The 24,079-nt window shown below is 45.0% G+C and overlaps 3 protein-coding genes across 11 annotated transcripts; 1 reads left to right on the top strand and 2 right to left on the bottom strand.

Moving 5' to 3' along the window:
- Positions 1 to 90: 90 nt before the first annotated feature.
- Positions 91 to 10,875, bottom strand: wdr91 (WD repeat domain 91). Of its 2 annotated transcripts, none has more exons than XM_061747729.1 (18): positions 10,588 to 10,875; positions 10,384 to 10,520; positions 10,073 to 10,252; positions 9,793 to 10,000; positions 9,306 to 9,388; positions 6,552 to 6,661; positions 4,715 to 4,889; positions 4,377 to 4,571; positions 4,032 to 4,228; positions 3,193 to 3,247; positions 2,979 to 3,074; positions 2,734 to 2,828; positions 2,344 to 2,464; positions 1,862 to 1,970; positions 1,599 to 1,711; positions 1,405 to 1,512; positions 1,185 to 1,274; positions 91 to 1,027 (listed from the first exon to the last, which is right to left on the bottom strand). In XM_061747729.1, the coding sequence occupies exons 2-18, from the start codon at positions 10,504 to 10,506 to the stop codon at positions 863 to 865; spliced, it is 2,223 nt and encodes a 740-aa protein (XP_061603713.1). In that variant the 5' UTR covers positions 10,507 to 10,520; positions 10,588 to 10,875; the 3' UTR covers positions 91 to 862. The 2 variants fall into 2 exon arrangements, with proteins under 2 accessions (XP_061603713.1, XP_061603714.1); XM_061747730.1 differs by having other exon boundaries at positions 10,697 to 10,874.
- LOC133465208 (sperm-associated antigen 16 protein) lies at positions 10,876 to 15,763 on the top strand. 2 transcript variants are annotated; one of them, XM_061747732.1, is made up of 4 exons: positions 10,876 to 11,315; positions 11,389 to 12,430; positions 13,279 to 13,383; positions 13,918 to 15,763. In XM_061747732.1, the coding sequence occupies exons 2-4, from the start codon at positions 11,432 to 11,434 to the stop codon at positions 14,563 to 14,565; spliced, it is 1,752 nt and encodes a 583-aa protein (XP_061603716.1). In that variant the 5' UTR covers positions 10,876 to 11,315; positions 11,389 to 11,431; the 3' UTR covers positions 14,566 to 15,763. The 2 variants fall into 2 exon arrangements, with proteins under 2 accessions (XP_061603716.1, XP_061603715.1); XM_061747731.1 differs by having other exon boundaries at positions 10,876 to 12,430.
- c15h18orf54 (chromosome 15 C18orf54 homolog) lies at positions 14,585 to 24,079 on the bottom strand. 7 transcript variants are annotated; one of them, XM_061747736.1, is made up of 16 exons: positions 23,882 to 24,076; positions 23,624 to 23,692; positions 22,828 to 22,963; positions 22,409 to 22,565; positions 22,016 to 22,183; positions 21,818 to 21,929; positions 21,685 to 21,748; positions 21,426 to 21,603; positions 20,987 to 21,072; positions 20,630 to 20,738; positions 20,445 to 20,537; positions 18,802 to 18,880; positions 18,662 to 18,719; positions 18,120 to 18,272; positions 17,381 to 17,433; positions 14,585 to 16,316 (listed from the first exon to the last, which is right to left on the bottom strand). In XM_061747736.1, the coding sequence occupies exons 3-16, from the start codon at positions 22,960 to 22,962 to the stop codon at positions 16,172 to 16,174; spliced, it is 1,590 nt and encodes a 529-aa protein (XP_061603720.1). In that variant the 5' UTR covers position 22,963; positions 23,624 to 23,692; positions 23,882 to 24,076; the 3' UTR covers positions 14,585 to 16,171. The 7 variants fall into 7 exon arrangements, 6 of the variants coding, with proteins under 6 accessions (XP_061603720.1, XP_061603721.1, XP_061603718.1 ...); XM_061747737.1 differs by having other exon boundaries at positions 14,585 to 16,329; positions 23,624 to 24,079; XM_061747734.1 differs by having other exon boundaries at positions 23,624 to 24,076.

Consider the following 24,079-nt stretch of genomic DNA (forward strand, 5'->3'; position numbering starts at 1 on the left):
TCCTTTTCCCCCCAAAAATGGAATAATATTAATTCCATAATTCTATTCAAAAAGCGAAACTTTCATTGATTATAAATTCAGGGCCCACAATTTAAACAATTCCAAGTATTTATTTGTTTATGTTTACACAGTTCACAGTATTCAAATCCTAATTCTAGTTCTGAAGCATTTGGCTAAATCTGAGCAGATCATTCTGCCAGAAACACTTCCGAATTTATCCTGCTGCTTGTGTCAGCAGTCACAGAATCCCCCCCCCCAAAAAAAATACAAAATACAAGGCAGCCAGTCCCTTTGACAGCCATACATGCCCACCCCATGACACGACCGCCACCATACTTCACCGATGAAATTGTATGTTTGGTGGTCTAGATTCAAAGCCCAAACCTCAGACCTTCGGGGCAAATATGCAACTCACGATGGCACCTTCCGTTACATTTATTGATGTACTGTAAATGTGTGGATTTACAGAAATGACCCAATGAAACGATATAACATGAAACTCGCCGTTTCTCTCTCTCTTCAAATTTCGAATTTTTGATTTGACATGAAGCCTTCTGGTTTTTTTTGCATTGCAGAAATATTCGGAACACGTGTAATGTTACAGGATAAGTACTTTCAAAATAGTAAACTACAAAAAAAAAAAAAAAACTGCCAAATGTCCACAGTGCTTTTCTACATAAAAAGGAAAACACTTTCAGGTCTGTAAAAAAAAAAAAAAAAAGTGTGGACTTTAATACTGTACTGACATGAATGTCAAAACAGGTTTGAATTGCATCATGAAACTGCTTACACTGACATCAGATTCCGGAATAATCTCTGCACGAACTCTATTAAGTCCCTCAAATGAAAGTCGGGGTTCGACTCAGGACTTCTGTGCAAGGAGCGTGCTCAGTTTGATCTTTCCGTCCATGGAGGCGGTCAGGCAGGTACCGCAGTCCAGCGCCGAGCACCAGTCAACTGTCACCACTGGAGCTTTGTGTCCGCCCAGGGACAGCACGCTCTCCAGAGCAGGTTCTCCATTTGTCAACTGGACGAAAGGGAGACCCATGAGACGCTTGATCCCATTAACATGTTTCAAATCACTATTCCAATCTCTGTTCAACAATAAAACCAAAATGAGAAAATACACACGAGAAACCTGGTGTTAAAAAAAAAGGTTTGCACATTAAATGAGACGTCCTCACTTTGCAAATGATGCCGCCAGAGCTCGAACAAGTCAGGACGTGTTGTCCTTCCGAGTCAAAGGTGAAGAGGCGACCCCGGGGAACCTGGACCTGAAGAAAAGTACAATTATATTTCTTTGCGGAAATCTTGGCCTCACCGTTCCAACACTTCTGAGGGGAGTGCGCATACTACAGTGGAGAAAGCCTTTTATTCATTTAGTTCCACCCGCTTACTGTATACCTGTTTATATCCGCTGTACCCCGACAGGACAAAAGGCCCGGTGGCGTCTTGAGGTAAAACCTGCTCCGACTGCTTTACTCCGCATCGATGAATGTTCCATTGGATGAACTGACGATACAAAAGCAACCCATATTCATACGCCTCATTCGAAAGCACAAGAGAGGTCGTCGAGGCGTGCTCGACAACGCTTGCACCTTGCCGTCTTCTCCGATGCTGAAGACGGTGTTTTCGTCATAGCTGAACTCGACACTGTAAACCTCTCCGTCATGTGCCCTCCAGCTCATGGCGCTCTCATACTGCTGCATGTCTACGGGCAAAGCGAGACAATTACCTTTGCAAATTCACACGACTCAGTGTCCCAAAATGTTCTGAATACTCTTTCAGCTCTTTCAGTTCCAAAAAACTCAAGTAAAAGCACATGGTTAATCACCAAAATGTGCACTTGAAAAATACTGACCAAAGAGTCTGATGACTCCATCCGCGGCTCCGGTTACCAGCAAGTTCCCATTGTGGTTGAAAGCCGTGCAGTTAATGGCTACTGGTTCCGGTTCTAAAGAGAACCTGAGCTGAGGGACGGACAGAACAATGATTATGCCAGAAGCCGCCCACGACAAATTGTCTTGTCCTCGTTGTCAACATGCCACCGGCGTCCGTCCGGTTGTCGGCACTGCGAAGCCGCTCCCACTACACGCTGGCAGCACTGTAGCAGTACTCGTTTTCTTTGAACGACTAAAATCCTTCAATAGCACACTTGGCTGTAATAACTTAAAAATACTGACAAAGTTTTATTACAGTGGTTTGTCTGCAACTACGAGTTGTATCTTCCTCGGATCAACGGACCCAGCGAGGTCGTCCAAATAAATGACACTGTCTTGCAAAGGTCAAAGTATGATGATTTTATGCATGATTGGGCTGTTAGCGACTGATTTTCAGTCGTACCTGCTGCTTCACCGTCTTGGTGTCCCAGAGCAGCAGCTGTCCAGACACCTGCGTTGGCTCGGCGGCCGCAGCTGAACAGACGAAGGATGAACCGCTGGGACTGCAGGCCAAAGACAAGATGCTGAGAGGAAGAATTGAGAAGAAAAACAAGGTTCCGCCATCAGAATGGGTTTGCCGTCACAGAGGCAACACAGTACAGTGGAGGCCAGGGAACATCCGTGGATAATGGACGCCCAACATAAAATGGCACTGTAAAAAGAATATTATATATACAGTGCCGTGAAAAAGTATTGGTCCCCTTCTCAAACTTTTCTATTTTTGCAGAAAAACATAATCCCGTAGTCCAGTGAGCCAACTTTGCTGCAATGACATAAAGACAGAAAGGTTTACCGTGGATGGGTTTCGTCAATGTTCATCTCGTAAAGATTCTTCTTAGCTTCTGTATCATACAACCGCACTGTGCCAACACCGCTGCCTAGTAACAACTAGACACACACGCAAATACCTATTAGTTGTTGTTTTTAACTGAACGACATGAATATCATACACAGGACAATTATGAATGATAATAGGGCTTAGTTCTCGTTTTGAAATATTTGTAGTTCAATGTTTTTGGAATGTGTGTGCATTCATACCAATCTGTCAGGTTTGGTGGCCCACTCTAGGGAAAGCAGAGGAGACTTGGACATGATGGTGGCTTTGGTCTGCATGATGGGATTGAAGGACCACACCTGGAGTGTGTGTGTGTGCGTGTGTGTGCAGAGAGTGCATGAACGCTTTATCGTGAGTTGAATGAATCACTTGGGTCTACTTTTTGATAACCCCTGAAGATGAATGACCCGGATTCACCTTAATAACACCATCTACATCCAAACTGGCAACTCTGCGACCCGAGCAATCGACCCTGAAGAAAAGAAGAATTTTGGGACATAGAACAGCTTTAAAGGGCGTTGGTGACATCCATGCATCAATTAAAACAAACATTTTGCATCAATCATTTTTTTATCCTGACCAATGGATTTTTTTTCCACAGGGTGTCCGGGCTCTCTTCGTTACAGATGGATGGGTTCGTAGAGCATAGAGCTGAGAGTAGAGATGCTGCTCCTCCGCATCGAGAGGAGCCAGATGAGGTTGCCCGGGCATCCGCTTAGGATGCTTCCCGGGCAACCTCACTGGTGACATGAGACCATAGACAGGCTGGTGAGACTGTCTCAGGACCCCCCCCCCCCGAAAAAAGAGTGGCTAGGAAGAGGGAAGTCTTGGCTTCCCTACTTAAGCTCATGCCCCTGTGACCTGACCAAAGATAAGTGGAAGGAAATGGATGGCCAAGGGAAATTCAACAACGACTGATCCATATTCAATATTACTAGCAGAAACCGAGAGCCCCCAAATCAAACTTTGCTTCGGGACCAATGGCGGCATGGGCCGGCTCCGACTCACACTCACAGCGACACCGAGTGGTTTTAAAGCAATGGAAGCATAACTGCTATCACTTTTTGGCAGCAACCGGCAAAGGCCGCAATAAGTCAGACTGGTACGGTTTTTAGCGCCATGACGGCTACATTGCAACTGAAAGACAAAGTGACGATCGGTGAGATCCTAAATGGTCCGGGTTGCGACTTCCGCAAAGTTATTGGTGTGACGTGGAAAGGTTAGGTTGTCATCAACATGTTTTGCGGGAGGCCTACCTGCAGTGCATGATGGAGGAATGATGTTCTCCATACTCCTCCTGACTGAGCTTGATAAATGGCTGCTCTGCCGATAGCCCGACTCCTTCTGCTCCTCTGCCTGCGCTCCTGCTGCTTGAGGAGGAAGAGTCGGGAGCTTCGGCCGAGGTCTCATTTGGAGGTTCCACGTCTCCTACCTCCCCCTTTTTCTCTTGTAACTGAAGAGAACCATTAAGCCAGTGTAAATTGATCGGCCTCATAAACACGTACATAACCGTTTTTACTCAAAGCGATGTCACCGTTTTTGTCATGTTTATTTGTGACCGGAGCAAGAATTCCCGACTTCCCCGTTGAACTGTCAGGTACCTGTGACGATGGTTTGGAGAAAAGCTCCTTGCGCTCCTTTTCATGAGCCTGGATTTTCTTATGTCGCAAATGTGTCGGTTGATTTGTCTGCTGGTTGCCATGTTGGGATTGAGCACTTGACGGTTCGCCGGCTGATATTTGACTGGAGCCTTGTTTAGCTTCTTTGACCTGGGCTGCATCTTTTGACTTGGAAGACTGGAAAAGGTGGTGGTACAAATAAGGCACAGCCAATTTCAAAGTCATGATTCTCACATGATGCCATCCTACAGAACAAATTCTGCAAACAGTAGCACCTGTAAAGTCGCGCCAATTGTGTTTAAACTCTTTGGCCCTTTCACCTGACTAGTCGGTTGGTCCTTTCTGCCAACTGCCGCCTGGCCGGGTGAAGACACAGAGGTCACCTGCTGCGTTTTCCCTCCAGGGGTGCGCCGACCTTGTGGTAGGAATGTTGAGAAGAAGTTCCTGGATGGTGTGGTGGCAACACTGACAGCCCGCTGGCTTGACACTAAGTCACTAAGAGCAGAAGAAGAGGTCAGCATTGTGGTGCAGACAAAAATATCGTAACAAATGGATAGATCGTTCAGACGTCCGAAAGTGACGAATGCAGTGAGGACGACGTTTTGCTACCAAGATTAGTTCTTTAAATTCATTGGGTGTGCAAATACGGACACGAGGACTAACGCTAGTTTTGCCTGAGCCAGCCCACCAATCGCAGAGAGACCACTAAAAGCAGTCAATATGGGTGCAGTACGTGTCCAAAGAACAAGCTACCCTAGGAGTCGATGTCGTCCACGTAGGGCTAATTACTGGACATCCCCGTATTCTATTGATTTACATGACATTCGGGGTGTGGTTGCAAATGCAGTTATTCACTTTTCGTCATTATTTGATCCCAATCCAGATTAGAACGGTGAGAACACTCAGTGGAGGTCTGCGCTCTCCTCGTCCGGCCTACATTTGTGTGGATTGTATGTTTGCCTAACTCCAACGAATGTATTGTATTTGAATGAAATGGATTGATGGATTAGCTTTTAGATCTTGATTCGGAGGTATAGCGAAAAATCGGCACGCGTGCTGAGCCGTCGGCATAGTTGCCCATCATAATTTGTTCTCAAGTGTTGGATAAGTGAAAAGAGGTAGTGTCCTTCTCCAAAGCCATTCATTTTGTTTCAGCACTTTATACAGTTTAGGAATAGGAGATTGCCATTTCTTTAACATTGCTTCGTGATGTGAAAATTCGTATTTCAAAGAATCAGTTAATTTAGCACCAGAACATGGCAACAGTAGTCGTTGCCAAGTATGTTGTCGCCGGTTTTTAACGTGAGAAATGCTTACATGGCATGACCTCATTCGAAAACAATTACTGAAATGTATCAGGCATTTTAGTGATCCATAATGATGTTGTTGTTGTTTTTTTTTAAATAATTTACTGACAAAAAAACAATAATTCATTAATAAGTAAACTGTTTATTTTGCAACATCAACTGCATCACAGCACAGTGTAAACAGCATGTAACTTGGATCGGTAATTTAACTTAGTAAATAACTTAGTTGATTAAAACATTTTATAAACAGATAGTAATGCAGTTACTTTACTGCTGTAAAGTGCCTGAAAATTGTTTTAAAACTGTGATTCAGATACAAACATTTTTGGAAAAAAAAAAATCCAATCAAATCAAAACAAATAATCACCACATTTCCTGGAGCGAAAAGTGTAAATACAGATTTGGTGCCGCAGATGATTTGCAAATTCTAGCATGTTACGCTAACAAATCAGTCGCTTCCAATAAAGTACATTTCTCAACATCATAATCTAACATATTGCTAAATAAACTCGGTCATCCTAAAAATGTAATAAAGCGATGTTAAAGTGCTCACAGTCGAATTTCTTGTTTGGTTGTAAAGAGCAAAAAGTTGCAGATTACATTTCACGTAAAAGATGGCTGCCATTTTTCTATTTGAGTACTTCAACAGACTTAAAACCAAGTCTCAACATACGCCTCATGATTTCAAACCGAAATGTATGTTCGTCATCTGCCGCTTATTCTGTTCAGAGTCACAGGGAAGTTAAGAAATATTAGGGCAAAGTAGAAAGAAGATGACAAGGAGCAAAAATGGCAGCCGGTTTTGGAGTCATACGGTACATCAGTAAAGACAGTGATGTTAGTGCCTCACAGCTCGGTATCTCCCAGTCGGTCCATGTTCTGGACATACGGGGGGAGCTTGTGATGGACCACCTCGTCTCCGTCGCTCTGGTCTCGACTTTCTGTTTGCAGGGCGAAAAGCTAGACAAGATGAGGAGAGACGAACGAGAAGAATTCTTTAACACAAACTCTGTAACTACAAGCCCAAGCCCAATTCCAAGGAAGTTGTGTTAAACCTAAATCAAAACAGAATACAATGATTTGCAAATCATGTTCAGCCTATATTTCATTGAATACACTACAAAGACAAGATATTTCATGTTCAAACTGATCAACTTGATTGTTCTTAGCAAATAATCATGAACTTAGAATTTGATGGCTGCAACACGTTCCCAAAAAGCTGGGACAGGTGGCAAAAAAGAGCGAGGGAGTTGAGGAATGCTCATCAAACGCCTGTTTGGGTTAGGGTTAGGCTCATTGGGAACAGGTGGGTGCCGTGATTGCTTCCCTGAATTGCTCCGTCATTCACAAGCAAACATGGGGCGCACTAGTTCACCTCTTTGTGAACACGTGCGTGAGAAAATAGTCCAGCAGTTGAAGGACAATGTTCCTCAACGTACAATTGCAAGGAATTGAGGGATTTCATCATCTACGGTCCATAATATCGTCAAAAGGTTCAGAGACTCACTGCATGGAAGCGGCAAGGCCGAAAACCAACATTGAATGCCCGTGACCTTCGATCCCTCAGGCGGCACTGCATCAAAAACAGACATCAACGTGTAAAGGATATCACCGCATGGGCTCAGGAACACTTCAGAAAACCAATGTCAGTAAATAAAGTTTGGCGCTACATCCGGAAGTGCAACTTGAAACTCTACCATGCAAAGCAAAAGCCATTTATCAACAATACCCAGAAACGCCGCCAGCTTCTCTGGGCCCGAGCTCATCAAAGATGGACTGACGCAAAGTGGAAAAGTGTTTTGTGGTCCGATGAGTCCACATTTCAAATTGTTTTTGGAAATTGTGGACCTCGTGTCCTCCGGGCCAAAGAGGAAAAGAACCATCCGGACTGCTATGGACGCAAAGTTTAAAAGCCGGCATCTGTGATGGTACGGGGCTGTGTTAGTGTCAATGGCATGGGTAAATTACAAATCTGTGAAGGCACCATTAATGCTGAACGGTACATACAGGTTTTGGAGAAACATATGCTGCCATCCAAGCAACGTCTTTTTCATGGACACCCCTGTTTATTTCAGTAAGACAATGCCAAACCACATTCTGCACGTGTTACAACAGCGTGGCTTCGTCGTAAAAGAGTGCGGGTAGTTGACGGGCCTGCCTGCAGTCCAGACCTGTCTCCCATTGAAAATGTGCGGCGCATTATGAAGCGTAAAATACGACAACGGAGACCCCGGACTGTTGAACGGTTGAAGCTGTACATCAAGCGAGAATGGGAAAGAATTCCACCTACGAAGCTTCAACAATTCGTGTCCTCAGTTCCCAAACGTTGATAGAATGTTGTTCAAAGAAAAAGTGATGGAACACAGTGGTAAACACGACCCTGTCCCAGCTTTTTTGGAACCTGTTGCAGCCATAAAATTCCAAGTTCATGATTATTTGCTCAAAACAATCAAGATGATCAGTTTGAACATTAAATATCTTGTCTTTGTAGTGTATTCAAATCAATATATGTTGAGCATGATTTGCAAATCATTGTATTCTATTTGTATTTATGTTTAACACAAGGTCTTGGGCTTGTACACTGCCTCCCTACAGCGGGGCGTGCCAATGCACAGCTCCAGCTAACGATTGAGATAGTGTGCTTATTAGCATTTACATTTTACCAACTTTGGTGCTATATTTAGAGTATATTCAGACCCCTCTAGTGATTATTTATATTCATTTAAGTGTAGTGTAATTTAAAACTTGTGCTGCTGTAGATTCAAAATGACATCCAAAGATGATGATGAGACAAGAAATCAACCTTTCAGCTTTAATTTCCATGTATTTACATCTGGATCTGATCCACAGAAGAAAGTCGGATTTGTAACAGAAGACCAAATTCTTAGGTGAGCAAAAGTATCGGACCACATACAGATTGAATGTTTAATTGCAAATTGTAGTGTCTTGGTCATTATCTTGCTCCATGATGAAGGAGCTCCTCATGAGTTTGTTTGCATTTTTTCTTTAGACTGACAGACAAAATGTTTGTGCATTCTTCGGAGTTCATTTGACATTACTGAGGCCCTCCCGAAAGAAACCACGAAAGCCCCAAGCCATGACATCACCTCCACTGAGCTTCACATGTAAGCTTGTGTGTCTGCGGTCACGAGCGGAGCTGCAACCGACAATTATTTCAATCATCGATTATTTCAAATTGACTTTGCAGAAAATGTACAAAGGTAAATTGATTGCGATTCGTCACGGATCATTTTACACTCGACACTCTGCGAGTCCCGGGACGCACGTGTCACGCAATCAATGAGTCCCAACCCAGGAACAATGAGTCCCTGCAATTTACCATCACGGAATACAGACACGGTTATCAGCCGCTCAGCTTGACAGTTGCTTATTTCACTCCTCTAGACAGCTTTATGGTTTTCACGTTGGTTACAGTGCAAATGGAGTCCGCATAGGCAATACTCAAACCTGAAACTGAGGGCAGACATTCGGGGCTACATTGGAATCCTTCCAAAAAAAAAGCGCAGTAAAATTGATTTTGATAATATTGATCATATTTGAGCGCTCAAAAGAAGGAAGAATTTATTCACGGCCGCGGTCTTACCAGCTGACGAAGCTGCTCATTCTCCTCAGTGAGGCTCGTTGTCTTCTGGACTTCAGCATCAAAACTCAGCAGCACTGGTTGGGGTGAACCCCAGTTAAGGACCAAACAAAACTGAAAATACGGTGACCAGGACAAGAGCAATTGACCTCAATTTAGGTGCCGAACAACCGCTAGCTAACTTTCACTTTGAAAGTTTGACAATAAATATCGTGCTGCCGTCGATGTGTTCAAATCACATCAGTTCCTCGGGTTGTGTCACGATGACACCAAGTCAAAGATTCTTACGGGTGCTTCGACGCGATCCAAGACGTTCCACCACAGCGCTGCCTTGCTCCCCTCCCACATCCCGCCCTACTCGGCCAGGCCTTTTCCGTTCTCGCCCAGCCTATTGGTTAGTTGTTGCATGTCCTCACTGGGTGTGTATTGTTGGCAGCAATTAGTTTCGTGTACAATGTCACTGAAATGGCCGGTTTCGACTGAAGGATATGCATACACTGAAAGAGCACAGAAAGGAAGTTGTGCAGCGAGACCAGGAAGGTGTCGGACCACTGCCGGGAGAAGTACGGAGCGAAAGCCGGGTTCTGCTCAGGTGCAGGGATAAACGGCAAGAGGAACCAATCCCGCCACTCGGGCTGACCCTGCAGCTCCGTAGCCTGCTTCTGGAAAAACTCCTGGGTCTTCTCCAAGTTTCCTCTCTGCCAGGCCAAAAGAGCAGAGACACCGTCGCTCCGAGACCCATCGAAATTCAATCGAGCCACGTGCGTTACCTGGACGGTGTTTACAACGTAGTATCTGTACAGGCTAGCTCTGAGTTTGTTCACAGTGGGTCGGTAAACATCCTCCAGTCTGCAGAAAAGGCGCCTGTCCAAGTAGAGCCAGTAGTCCTTCAGAGCAGACAGTTCAAAACTCTGGACGAACTGCAGCAGCTGATCAATGATCTTATCCACCTGAAGGCAAGGACATTTTCACACAAGGCAATACACCGATGCTAATGCACTTTAGCACGCTTTCTGCAGTGCGAGCTAGCCGAAAACAATGAAGCCCAATAAACATGCGTAGTCGCTCAAACGTGTCCAACCCGGAAGCCTTTCTCCTTGTCGGCTTTGATCTCGCCGTCCAGGTGTTTGAGGGTGTTGGTGAAGCCACGATAAAGCAGATATCCCCTCACGTGTTCATCTGTTCGCTCCACCGCCGAGCCCATGGCGATCTCCGACCCTGGAGGAAGTGTCATCAATACATACATCATCGCTGCGTCCATTTCCATGCTGCTTGTCATATTCACATCGAGTTCGGATGAATCCGTTGGATGCCGAGCCGAGCCGAGCCGAGCCGAGCCGAGTGTGGATTTGGAATAACCCTAAAACATGCGAGGTTGAACAACATCAACGTACCTCTCGGCACAAACCAGGCTGCCTCAAATTCCAACAAATTCTCCGGTCGGAGCAAAACGTCAAAGTTGACTGAAACGTGTAAAACAAGAGTGGCGTCTGCTTAACTTCCCATGTTGTGAATTTCAATTCCATACAGTTCTCGCATCGACAGACAAAGACCAAACGCTTCCTGTTTTCGTCGCCCAACAGTCATGTGACAATTCCCCGTGACGTACGGGCAAGTGTTTCAAGCAAGGCCGCCCCCTGGTGGTCGCCAGTCTGTCAGCGCACTGAAACGCAATTAGGACCGAACATATAATGCATCTGTGACGACTTGTACAAGCACTGCGAGCTCCGTACATGATGGAAATTCAAGCAGTCGCTGTTAACTCTTCTTTTGAATTTTTCTTCTTCTTTGATTGTAGCAACACTTTTTTTCCCCCAGTTCAACTCGAGCGTTTTCCCAAATGGCTTTGTATGTATTCATTTAAGCTTCTTTCAAACATTGGTACTAGCAGTTCAACTTTCGTGCCTACGTCGTATGCAGGGCTTGTGCTCGCAATGCATTGTGGGATGACGTAGGTAACATACGCTCTATTACGTCAGCAAGTGGCGACGTCGGGAATAAAAACAGATCGAGGTTTGCCTTACAAAAAACAGCAAAATAATATAAGTTAATGCTATAATAACAAAGTTGCACTATGTATGTGCAGGATTTACTACTACTCCCAATCAGTTGCTCAGTGTACAGTTACTATGGCAACCACCAAACAAGAAGCTGCCAGAAGGGAGAACATGTCCGCCGAGGCCAAAGAGAAGGAAAAGGAGGGGACCAGTGAGCTTTTTCAGGCCAAGGACAAGAAGAGCAAGGAAGAGGTGAACGTCAAGGAGCCAGTGAAGACGTGCGCCGCCTCCTCTGCTACTACCCGTTACGGGCCATCCAAAGAAGAACACATCAACAACACCCCAGAAGCGGTCGATGACTTTGTCAGGAACTTCCTCCAGAGAATTGGCCTGACCCGTACTCTGAACTGTTTTGAGGAAGAGTGGTACAGCTCAGCTCAGAAACTCCTGACAGAGCCCTTGTTGACGGTTCCTCCGGCACCTGGCGCCCCCGTCCTCTCCGACGCCCTCACGCACAAGCGGCTCCTGCAGTCGGAGCTGCAGAAGGTCTACAGAGAGACCGACCGGTTCAAACAGGAGGTCCTATCTGCAGGGGACCACCTCGTCAGGTTGCAAAGGGACAGGGATCTACACCGGCTGCATTGCCGGCGACTCGTTGCTGACAAAAGCCGTCTGATGGACGACATCAAACGGCTGAAGAAGCGCCTGGCGTCCTACGAGCCGGCGCTGAAGCAGCTGGCTGACAAATACGAGGTAGCCCTGAGGCAGAAGATGCTTCTCAGTTTGGAAAGCGAACGGTTGCAGAACACCTTGGCTGCGAGCCAAAGCCAGGACAAAACCCTAACCAAGACGGAGAGAAGCACCGGGAAGAGCGCGACCCAATGGCAGAGCGCCGCCAGACACCCAAAGGACACAGAGTTTCCTGTCTGTAGTCGGCCGGTGACCCTTCGCCGCACTCCGCAAAGTCCTGGCGAACAGAAAAGCCCCGGCTCCTTCGGTCTGTTCTATTCCATCAAAGCCCACGCGCTTCCCATAAGCCGCATCAGTCTCCACCCGGGGAAGAAAATCCTCGCGAGTGCCAGCGATGACCGCAGCTGGAAGCTGTGGGCGCTGCCGGCCAGCAGGGAGAAGGTAACGACGTTTATTCCAAAACTCCCCAAAATACTTTCATGAACATTCAAATACAAAAATGGCAGCATGAAAAACAAGGCGGAGGTTTTAGTCCTACAGAGGATATGCAATATGGCGTTTTGGAGGCCCGCGCCAATTCCGATATTTGGCAGAATACAATTCCAATAACCTATTCGTCAGACAATGAGTACAATAACTTCTTGTTTCGTTTAACTTCACAACAAAAACATGCAGAAAGCGCTCACTGGTGGATTTACTGGATGAGGAGTCTCAAGTGTCAGTAGAACAATTCACAAGCTTAAAAGGCAACACACGACACGTCAACGTGACGAACACAATAGCCGTTAATGTGCCTTTTCTGGAAAGAACTTTCTTCAGGCTTCTGATTGGCTAAAATGGCCCTATGTTAGCACTCACGAACCAACGGTTGCATTGGCTTGATTTTCACAGCCTGCAAATGTGTTTTAATGCAAACAGGGATTTCAAAACACGATTTAGAGCCATTAAAAATGTTTGGAGAAACAGTACCGGTATTCCCTGGACACGAGTTCATACTGTCTCCAAGTAGTCCACGCTCTTTTCCTTTATATCCATCCCGTCATCTTCTATACTTCTCCCCATGAGAGTGACCGGTGTGCTCGAGCCAATCGTAGGTGATTTCGGATGAGAAGCACCTCGCCGGCCAATCGCAGTGAATGTTGAATTGTAAAAAAGAAATGCGCCTGGTACGTTTGCCTAACCGACAGTAACAGAGATCATTGGTGGGAGTGACACGGTCAATCAAATATTGTCATCATCAATGCGAAGTGACATATTATAGACATTTGTATGGTCTTATGTGTCATCAGGTGGGTCAGATGGTCCTGACAGGTGAGGGCCACTCCGATTGGCTGTCCAGCTGCAGTTTTCACCCAGAAGGAACTAAACTGGCAACAACCAGTGGAGACACCACGGTCAGTTCGCATTCACTTGTCCCCTTGAAGCATCCACAGGAATCTCAGAACGTTCTTTGCATTGGACTCGTCTGCTAATGTTTCACTTCGTCACTTGACATTTACCTGTTAGTTGTAGTTAAGGGTTAGATGGACGCAAAGTGCAGGCACTTTCTTACACAGAAAAGAACCCCCTTAGCATCAGTACCACCTTGTTTTTTTTTTTAGAACCTGTCCTCTCTGTTATTCACTGAAAGAGTGGACTATTTGTTATGTTTCTGTGCTCGGGCCAAAGCCACGTCTACGGCAACTGGAGAAGCTTCATTTAGTCAGGTCGTAGCCTTGTGACAAGGCCCTTGTCTCATAGAGAAAAAAAGGGCAACGGGTAGTTCCTCTCAGATTTTCGCGACACGTGGCAGGACTCGCTCCCCATGCCCCCACTTTAGGATTGTTCTGCCTTGGGGCACAGCTCATGTGAGAGCATGTCATGTCATTTTTAACTTTCCGTGCTTGCTGCGCCTTCACTCTCGAACCTTTACGTTGTTCTTCCTGCAGGTAAGGCTCTGGGATTTTTTATGTGGACGCTGCGTGTCGACATTCTCCGGTCATAGCCAGCCCACGTGGGGGTGCTCCTTCCACTCGTGTGGCCATTTCCTGGTGTCCTGTTCCTCTGATAAAACCGCCAAGCTGTGGGACCTGAACAGCCAGCGCTGCAGGCTGACAATGCGTCGCCACACCGCCTCCGTCAACAGCGTCTGCTTCCAGTCCTTCTCCAACACTCTCCTCACTTCATCGGCAGATAAAACTCTCGCCCTGTGGGACATCAGGCTCGGCGTGTGTACGGCATCCTTCGACGGACACCGGCACCCGTGCAACCACGCCGCCTTAGGCCCTGCTGAGGAAGTCATTGCTTCCTGTGACACCCGTGGCACCGTCAACCTGTGGGACACGAGGAGGCCCGCCTCTGCTGTCCGCACGATAGACGCCGGGCCCCTGAGCGCCAATCAGGTGGCGTTCAGTCCGTCAGGGAGGATGCTTGCAATTGCGAGCAGTGACAGTTTGGTCAGACTGGTGAACGTGGACTCCTGCGCAATCGGCAACCTGTCGGGACAAGGGGACAGTGTGCAAAGTGTCACGTTTGACCACACGGGGACAACGGTTATGTCTGCAGGAAGTAACGGCCTCATTAACGTGTGGATGTAAAGAATGAAGAGGACACAAATGAAGTGGAAAACAAAATACCCACGTGAAAGTGTCATTTATTCGACTGCTAAACAATTCAACAATTACAGTCAAGATGGTTGCACACCCCAGGCATGTTTTCGGACTTTGTGTGTGTGTAATAAGATTGGATGGATGGATGGATGGATCTACAGTGCCACCAGAAAGTATTCACACCCCTTCACCTTTTCCGCACTTTGCTATGTGACGGACTTATTCTAAAGCTGATTTGAGTAGTTTACTTCTCCATAAAATATCCTGTCACGACTAAGTAAAAACCTATTTTCAGACAGTTATGCAAATGTAAACATTGAAACATCATAGGCACATAAGTAATCACACCAGTGGCTTAATATTTTGTTGAAGCGCCATTGGCAGCAACCACAAGTCTTCTCGGGTGCGTCTCTACAAGCTTGGCTCAGCTGTTTTGGGACATTTTCTCTCACTCTTCTCGGCCGATCTTCTTAAGGTCAGTCAGGTCGGATGGGCCGCGTCGGTGGACAGCCGCGTTTAGGTCTTTCCAGAGATGTTCCAACGGATTCAAGTCCGGGCTCTGGCTCAGCCGCTCAACGACATTCACGAAGGTCACGGTACATTTGAATCGAATGTAGTATGGCCTCAATACTTGTGCTGTTAGCATCCGTGTTGAAAAAAGTGCTGCGAGAAACGCAGCCTCGATAGCTTTGCGATCAACTGTGTGTTATGGGCATGGATGCAAAGTGCAGGCTCAAATTTCAAAATCCTCGATAGCCCTGGCAACGCGAGCAATTCAAATGAACTCTACGAATACTGCCAAGAAAAGCCTCACTCTTCCACTACGGAAAAGAAACTGATCAAATCGACCGCTAAGCGTTCGAAATGAGTATACTGTATTTTTGTTGACGATGGCCGTATGCAAACCGTAACTGAAGTTGATGGCACTGTGATGTGTTGCTGTTTTTCCAGATAATTAAGGTATGAACGCAGAAATCAAGAATACAAGCTGTACACTTGAACATATTGAAACCAGTTTGAACGCTATCGACACTTGGCTCACTTGGTTTGAGAATTGATTTAACGCATTCTGGGTTAGCGCCGACGGGGCTCTTAAAGAGCTGCTAGTAGAGCTTTGTGGCATTTAATCAAACAGCTTTAAGTTTTGCTTGACTCTGCAGCAAGGTCAGCATTCTTCTCAACTTCCTTACCTGGATCAAAAAATGAAGGTTAAATAGTGGGCTGTAAAAATGCGATTTTATGCATTTTAACCTACGTACAAAAGGATTTTACAAAGTTCCGTCTCTGGTGAACAAACATTTCCCTATTCCCATTTCTATTGCAATAATTCACTCCGGTGTACAATTGACTAATATTCCATTTTTTTTGCCCAAAACTATTGGCCTTCAATCCCCATTCGATATGTTGTACTTCTGCATCGATGGGTATCGTTGGATGTGCTGTATCGCACTTTCACCCGAAACAAAAAACCTTTCATCCATCTGCTCCTCGGGCTTGCTCGACATAACTAAAATGAAGTCAAACTATGAAACAACATTGAGAAGCTCCAGCTGACCCTGACTCGAAAAATAGCCATCTGACAGGGTTTCCATCTTTAATGGCAATACTGCTGCGAACCGGTGAGTCTGTCGGCAGACAAAGACGAGTAGCGTCCTTCATCTATATCCTTGTCCCGCTCGTCATGCTTTTCTCTCGGTTCCTCCAACAGCAGCTTCAGGCGACTGAGGTGATGCAGAGCCCTGAGGGTGGAAACTATTCAATTCATTTGCTTACAGTGGTTAGAATATTGCACTTTTGATGTCTATCACCTCAAAGGGCACAATTAGCATTTTGGTCTGTATTCGTCACAGTGGCGCACAACGGGTAAAAGCTTAAGGTCAGTGGTTGCTAAATGGGTGAATTATTGTCATGAAAATGTAATGAATTATTATTATTATTTTTTTTTTTCAATATAAAAGGGCTCCGGGAGGTGATGGGGGATTTTGTAATTTCCATATTGAATTTTTGTTCCCCCCGCAAAAAAGAAAATCACTACAGTAAGACTTTTCCCCCCCCAAAAAATAACCTTTTTCTTGTAAAAACATTTGGATATTTTCCTGAAAGTACATCGTTTTTCATAAAATACTACCTTTTATTGTGGGGGGAAAAAAAATATTTTTTTTCTACCCTGGAAAAATAAACCTTAAAGACTTCTCAAAAAAATGTTAAAATGCAGCTAACTTCAATTTAATTTTTCCTTGAAAAAGTTCAACTTGTCTAAACAAAAAAAAAATGACCTTATTCTCATTACATTCCAATATTATGTTTTTTTTTTTCTTCTTTTTTTTAGTATAGGCCTTAATACTTCGTTGTACAAAACTGTCTTGTTTGTTTCAAGAAAACTCTACATGAAGATGAAGATGTAGACCCCAGAAATGGACAATTCCAGAAGTGTGTTTTTGTTATGTTTTCCACATTAGATCTAAAAAAAAAAAAAAAAGAGCGAGAAAGAGAACTAAAAGTGTCTGATCAGTCAGTACAATCTGAAGCGTAATCTCGTATTCGGCAAGTGTGCTGACGTTTCAAGGCGGCGGCGGCGCGACACCGGGAGTGAGCTGGCTGCAGTTGTTGCCCTCGATGGGACTCAAGTGTGTGCATTTGTGAATCTTCATATCAATAAAGTAGTTTTGAAGGGTTTGTTTTTATTTATGTTTAACACCACGTCCCAACTTGATTGGAATTGGGGTTGTAGAACAAATGAGCTCAAGTGGTGTGTAATAATGTGAAATGACACAGCATATGATTGACACATGTAGTTAGTTACCTTTGCAGTGATGGTGCACCAGATAAACTCTGTTCTGCTTCACTTTCAGGCCTCTGCAATACAAATACACCATGCACTATAAAGTAGCGGAGAAGAAGCCTACTATTGGTCGGACTAGGGACTAACATTCGTGCAACAAGAGACAGCAACCAATCACAACCTTTTGTCCACTTGCATAATCTAATGCGATTCAATACAAGCGCTATATCTCAAAGTGTTGTAATAATGCTTATTTTCATCCGAAAGGTATTCAGCTGCAGTATTTGAGCTGACTGATTAGAATACATGACCTGACTAGAAAATACTTTTGAAGATACTCGCTATACAATATAGACGGTAACGGAACAAGTCCTTTAAATAGACATTTTGCTCCATCTTGGGATTGGATATCATTTTATTTATTTTTTTTATTTGTATTTTTTTAAACTTGCTGATCGGCCCCGAAAATCCTGATCGTGTAAAGCAGGGCTGTCGACGTCATTTTTGTCACGGGCCACATCGCACTGATGACCTCCCGCGGAGGGCCGCTACGACTGTGAACCCATATAAATGGAAGATTACCTCATATACTCTTATTACATACAGTATACACGACACGGTTTGAAATCGGAAGCCTCCAAAAAGAGGTTTTTCAACGATGACATTTCTTTTCAAAGGGGGATGGGTGACAAAAAAAAATAAAATGGTATTACACCAGAACACAATGATCAATTTTGATTTGGCCTACAAATGACATTACCCTATGAGTTTCCTTATTGCCAGTTGGAACAATCGGTGGTTTGTGTTGTCGGTGAAGCTCCGCCTCCACCGCCTGCATTCGAAACATCATTTGTTTCAGAGCCTCCAACGGACCGGGCTGTTTCCAGATGCCGCTCCCGTCGTGACTGCGATCCTGAGTCGAGAGGAGACAATCTTTCGTGAAAATAGCACATTTCATGTGGTGGGATGGGAATATTGAAGAAAACCCAATTGAATACACATTCACAATCTGTGAATGTGTCTGTTGTATTTTTGCACATCTGAGGGCTTAAACTAAGGTTGGCCTTTCCTGCATGTCCTAAACATTGCGAAATGATGCGCCATATGGGTTGAATGTTCATCCCTACATCAACATTTAGAAAAACCACTCGTCGTCCAGTTGTTTTGTGAGTAAAGACGTGTCTTAAAATGTGTCCCATTCGGTACAATGTGGTTCTCCAAGCCGCTTTCCTGTTTAATTCTCCTCTCCAAAGCATGCGGAGTGATTAACGTAAGCATCAAAGCATTCCGGGTCAGCCCCACCTGGGTGGTTTGCTCCGACAGCGCCTCAGTGATGCCCTGTGCCGCTCCCGTCAAGTCTCTGCATCATCGACAAAGAAGAAGAAATGCGCCGCTGCATTGTCAATGAATACAAGTAAATGCGGAAGTGTAGACAGTCTTACATTGGGAGCAGGGGACCCTGCGAAATCGAACTGAGCTGCATTTCTTCACCGTTCACTGGATTCACGGAATCACTGCGAACTAACAAGAGTTGTTTGGAAAAATGAGACGGTGGGAGGCCAAGTCTCTTCAAAAGTGGACATTTAGTTTCTTTGGTTTTAAGGGGACTACAGGGAGCCATTAAAGGGCCGCCTTGAGGGAATCAAAACATATCTGCCCTCTATGTGTTTGTTGAAAACCATTGACAAGATTGACAAGGAGAACATCTATAGGAATGCTATAGACATTCATTAACGGAGAGATAAGATATCCGGAGAAGTTGTGGGTCGGGTGCTTTGCCCGAGGCTGCCAAAGCCTTGCCGGGAACCGGAACCTCTCCATCGATCGGCCTCAAATAAAACGCCTTGTTCAGTCGCAGAAGGTTATTGCAGCCCAAGCTATAAGTTGCGCAGGTTACCCTCTTGTTCTCAGTTTCTTCAAATTGTCCGCATTGTTGCAATACAGCCATTTTGAAGCTTTTCTGTCACCACAAAAATACACGCATCCTCAAAACGATTATCTTACTTCAACACACAGATAGGTGAATTATGCAGCTGTTGTTGTTGTTTTACTTGTTTATTAAGCATGTCAAATATTGAGTTAGAAAGTCACTTTTTCGGAACGAAATAAAATGGGAAACTGAAGTGTGCACTTTGAAGATGTCATCAATGACTGTACTCATCACCAGCCCCCATGTTTTTATCTACAGTACTGATCTACCCGTTCCCAAAGAACAATAATCATGTTAAATAATTTGATCAAAGTCAACATGCTTATGAAAATCAGTAACCATCAGACCTGACACTCACAGTTTGATGACTTGGTTCTTAAAGAAAGCGCAGGTAATGAGAACCCAAGTAATGCTACACTGTACACGAGGGCTGCAGCATTAAGCGAATTGTAATCATGATCGGGATTTGGGCTGCCACCGTCAAAGGAGCCCGATCGTTGGGGATTTGTTTACATTTCAAATGCAGACACTGCCACGTATGAAAAGTGCTACGCTTGCAGCAGCGCCCGCAACCTAGTCAGCCAGCCACCAGGGGGCGGGCTAATGCACGCTTAAGGCTTCATTATGCTCGGGCACTGCGCTCTGGTGCCAACTTCCAAATGAAACCCTAAAACGGCATTGATGTCCAAGGTAGTAATATATGAATCTGTTATTTGGAAGAGGCGGCGTGTCACGGTCAGACACCGCGAACGATTGTTCTAGCGGCTGCCTTGACTTCGACTTTTGGGCTGGCCTGAACGCAAGGCAAAAACACCGCGAGTAAATCGAGAGGGGAATCACAACCACTGAGTTCTTTGCAGATTGTGACCGTTGCACGGCTGACCAATGGTCAAGCAGAACAACGGAGACATACCGTTCTAATAGCATCATCATTCAGTTGTCGTCAAGTAGAATTTTGTTTGAATTAGCTAGCAATTATTCGGATTTAAAGATTCGTTTTGAACTGAAACGTTACATACTGTTTTTTTTTTTAAAGATTTTTTTTCCCCAACACAAGAAACAATCATGATGAATAATTGTGATTCCAATATTGATCAAAATAATCGATTATTATTTTGCCCACAATCATGCAGCCCTACCGTGCACTAATCTTACCTGAACCTGCAAGACTGTCTGCTCCTCCAAAACTCTGAGAGAGCGAGTTCAGCACTTGATCCGCTTTTTGGATCAGTGACTCTAGCCGGTTGTCTGCCAAAAGAAAATCGCCACCCATCAGAACATAAGGAGGGGTCCACACGCTGTGTCCCTTAAGCTTCACGATAGCGTGTTCGATTATTTACCTTTCCAAAGAAATTCCGAGAAGTGGGAGCTTTCTCTGTCTGAGGCAATCAAAGAGATCTGTTCAGCTAACTGGAGCCTCAGATCTCTCAGAGTCTGCTGGGTGTCACCCTGATTTTTAGTTATTTCAAAAAACAAAAAACATGAACCATTAGCATTTTTTTTTTTTTTTGTAATTTCTGAAAGTCTAAGCTTGATATAGGAATTTTTTCTTTTTTACATTTCAGATCGCACACGCAGTGACAACAAATTCGTAGAAATAAATCCCGTCAATGATATGACGGAACCTTGAGCATTCACAGAAAATCTGTTTTCAAATATCCAGCCATTGATCAAGAAAAGGCATTTTCATCCTATACCTGATTAGGTGTCATGGCAGCATCGTCCTTTGTGTCTCCTAACCAAGATGGTGCTCTGGTTCTTGGTCCTTCTGATGGAACAACACCTTCAGGAGCAAAGAAGAGCAAAAAGCTAAAAACAAAAAACAAAAAAACTTGGAAATACTTTTCGTTTGCGCAATAGACTACTGACTAATAGTCAATGTACCATTCATATTGTTTCCTGAAGACAAAAGCATTCTGGCAACTGTGAAATGTTTCGAATTTTTAGTTGCAGGAATTCTTTGGCTCGTGTTGAGTTAACATTTAAGGAACGGTAAACATTTAGACCAACTTCTCAAAGCACGAAAGTACCCGGAAAGCTCCATTACGGAATAAGTAAGGTTCTTCCTCGTCATGACAAAAAAATAAAGGAAGGAAGAAAAAAGCTTTGAATTTGACAGAGTGAATGATGCTGTACCAAGCTTGTCACAAACGTAGACCTCAGACGGGGGTAGTGGCTCACGGTCTCGGATCCAGGCAGGCACATTACCGGTTCCGGTGCGGCCTACGTCCGCCTCGTTCCCACGGAGCCTGCGCGGTAAGCGGGGCGACGGAGACCGCAATACCTGCTCTGACCTCGCTGCTCTGTGCGCACACTAACAGATGACGATAAGCTCAAGTCAGAGTATGCTCCTAAAATGCTTCAAGACTCAAAGATCATAGTGGATAGTAATTACTGTTAAGCATCTGACAAAGGGGACATCTTGTTTCAAAGTGGAAACCTCGGGTTCTCGATTGCACCTGGTGGATAACAAAGATCTGTCACCATCTCAAATGAGACGCGCAACGTAAAGCGGGCGAGAGCTCAACCTTGAGCTGCTGCACTTCCTGCTTAAATGCGAGTGGGATATGTTATCCCTTGCTCGGTACCCTGGCTCGGAGGAAACACGGGCCTGAGAGGCTGCAGACTGAGACGGGCAACCTGAACATGCAAACAAACGAGAGGAGCGCGGTGAAGTGCTCAGAGTCAATCATTTAGCTTGACGTCGCAGCGTGTGGATTTAAAACCTCGGATGAAGGCAGTTGTGTGGGTGACAGGCATGGAACCATCACGGGGGATGGACAGCAGTTCGTCGGTCGTCATCGAAAGTCTGTCGTGGTTGTCGCGGTGACGGAGGGAACTGACGGGGAGGGTCAGGAAATCCACCTCCCTGTCAGTTAAACGTTCCCTGAGAGCTACAAGTACAAACGCAAAACACGTTATAGTCCGGGAAAGTGCCTCCCATCATTCATTTCTATACTGCTGTTCTTCGGTTAGGGCTGCAGGTGAGCTGGAGCCCATCCCAGCTGACTTTGGGCGAGAGGAAAGGGTACCGCCTGGACCGATAGCCTGTCAATCGTACGGCTTTCCCGACATACCTCGTGCGTAAGAAACAAGCAGACAACAGACTGGTTCCCTACCAGCTTTGTTTCTTGGTGTGCTCATTCTAGGTCTTCTCGGGGTGGACAATGGATTTGGTGGCAGAGCCAGACCCAGCGTTCCTGATGACTCCGTGTGTAGACATCTGTCAAAGTCTGCGATGTAGGCATCCAGAGCTGCCGAGGCGGAGTCATATTCCTTTGTAAATCAAAAACAATGACTATTTCACATTTAGCAGTCCCGAGAGGAGACTACCTTCATATTTTCAACCATCAATATTTAAGTCATGAGAGCAATTGGTATGCTAATGCCACCGATTGGCTGGCAACCAGTCCGGGGCATACACAGACTCTTGTCCAAAGTCAGCTGGGATAAGTTCTAGTTGACGAATTTCTTAGCGTGGTTGTTATTTCATGAAAGATAACTATAAGTACTCCAGAAGTGTAGAAAGGGAATCTACCTTCTCTCTGTATCTGAAGGTTGAGTTGAACTCTGGTGTCACCAGCCTGGTCCTAAAGTGTCCAGAGCTTGACAGCAGCGTAGTCACCGTTGACTCTGGAGATACGAAGTCACTCCCAGGGCTGGTGGAGTCCATGCTGACAAAAAAAAAAGTCGATCGTTTACAAATTACGAAGACAAACCTACATTTTCCGTTGTATATTGTATAAAATGCTCAACGTGGAGAATGATATCCTTAAAAAGCTTTTTCGGTCAGTGCCCTCCTGCTTGCGTTGAGATTTCACTCAAGCAAACTCAGAAGAGGCGATGTTAAGTGCTTTGTTGGTTACAAAATAAATGCAATCCGGACCTTCTGAGATTACGGTGACTCCGATTTTGGGGTCAAATCTTGAGGAAACCGTCCTGAATGATGTGATTAACATTGCATTTGAAACAATGCAATTTACTTCGACGAGGCTCCCGCGCTAAAGAAAATGGATGGATGGATGGATGGATGGATGGATGGATGTCTCAGCATTCCACGTGCAAGCGACTTGCCGATGAGAAAAGCATTTACTGTGCTTTGCGTTTTGCCAAAGAACCAAGATTGAGAGGAGCTGTTTTTCGAACGATAGTTGAGCGAACACCCAGGTGACTGGCAAAACTCGCACATCATCGTAATCAAAAGTAGCAACATTTAATGTTCTTGTAAGATAGACAAAACTTACGCAAAACTGTGTCCGGGACGTCCTCTCACTTTTTAAGCACTACTAACAGAAACGGGGGGGCGGGGGGGGGGAGAAAGAAAGAAAACTTACTTCCTGTTGCTCTGAGGCGCACATTCAAGGCTCCCGGGGAACGTAGACAGGTCCGGCTAACCGAAGTGTCTATGAAGCGGCCATGTTGACAGGGGCGACTTTCGCATCAACGGCAATGCATTGGTCTTGAAATTAAGTCGTAACCTTCTCATTTCTCAACAGATTGCTACGAGGTTTACTTTACTGTCAATGCCAAAGTATGTTCTATCAACAGTTAACATTAACAAAACTTTAAAAAAAAAAAAAAAAACATTATACCTGTGAAGTCTATTCCTAGGTCCATTGTCGTACTTGTGCCGTTACCGTTGTTCTTTCGGGTTGTTTTGCCATCCACACACATGGACTGTGCTGACGACTTTGCCCCTACTATCTTACCGTCGGTTTAGGCAGACAATATCTTTGGAGGCTCGTTTTTCTCCACCCATGTTCATATCTATGCGTCATTCTCTTTTTCGT

Source organism: Phyllopteryx taeniolatus, chromosome 15 (assembly GCF_024500385.1).
Source record: "Phyllopteryx taeniolatus isolate TA_2022b chromosome 15, UOR_Ptae_1.2, whole genome shotgun sequence".
NCBI lineage: Eukaryota > Metazoa > Chordata > Actinopteri > Syngnathiformes > Syngnathidae > Phyllopteryx > Phyllopteryx taeniolatus.

What these genes read in the sequence shown, in the direction of transcription:
- LOC133465208 (XM_061747731.1), top strand. Translation starts at nt 11,381, where the DNA reads ATGTGCAGGATTTACTACTACTCCCAATCAGTTGCTCAGTGTACAGTT. An exon ending in TGCCGGCCAGCAGGGAGAAG is followed by an intron (nt 12,431 to 13,278) that starts GTAACGACGTTT and finishes ATGTGTCATCAG; the next exon opens with GTGGGTCAGATGGTCCTGAC. An exon ending in CAACCAGTGGAGACACCACG is followed by an intron (nt 13,384 to 13,917) that starts GTCAGTTCGCAT and finishes TTCTTCCTGCAG; the next exon opens with GTAAGGCTCTGGGATTTTTT.
- c15h18orf54 (XM_061747736.1), bottom strand. Translation starts at nt 22,962, where the DNA reads ATGGACTCCACCAGCCCTGGGAGTGACTTCGTATCTCCAGAGTCAACG. An exon ending in CACACCAAGAAACAAAGCTG is followed by an intron (nt 22,184 to 22,408) that starts GTAGGGAACCAG and finishes TTGTACTTGTAG; the next exon opens with CTCTCAGGGAACGTTTAACT. An exon ending in AGGAAGTGCAGCAGCTCAAG is followed by an intron (nt 21,749 to 21,817) that starts GTTGAGCTCTCG and finishes GTTATCCACCAG; the next exon opens with GTGCAATCGAGAACCCGAGG.
- wdr91 (XM_061747729.1), bottom strand. Translation starts at nt 10,506, where the DNA reads ATGGGCTCGGCGGTGGAGCGAACAGATGAACACGTGAGGGGATATCTG. An exon ending in TCCTCCATCATGCACTGCAG is followed by an intron (nt 3,248 to 4,031) that starts GTAGGCCTCCCG and finishes TCTTTTCTTCAG; the next exon opens with GGTCGATTGCTCGGGTCGCA. An exon ending in CCACCAAACCTGACAGATTG is followed by an intron (nt 2,829 to 2,978) that starts GTATGAATGCAC and finishes GTGTGTGTCTAG; the next exon opens with TTGTTACTAGGCAGCGGTGT.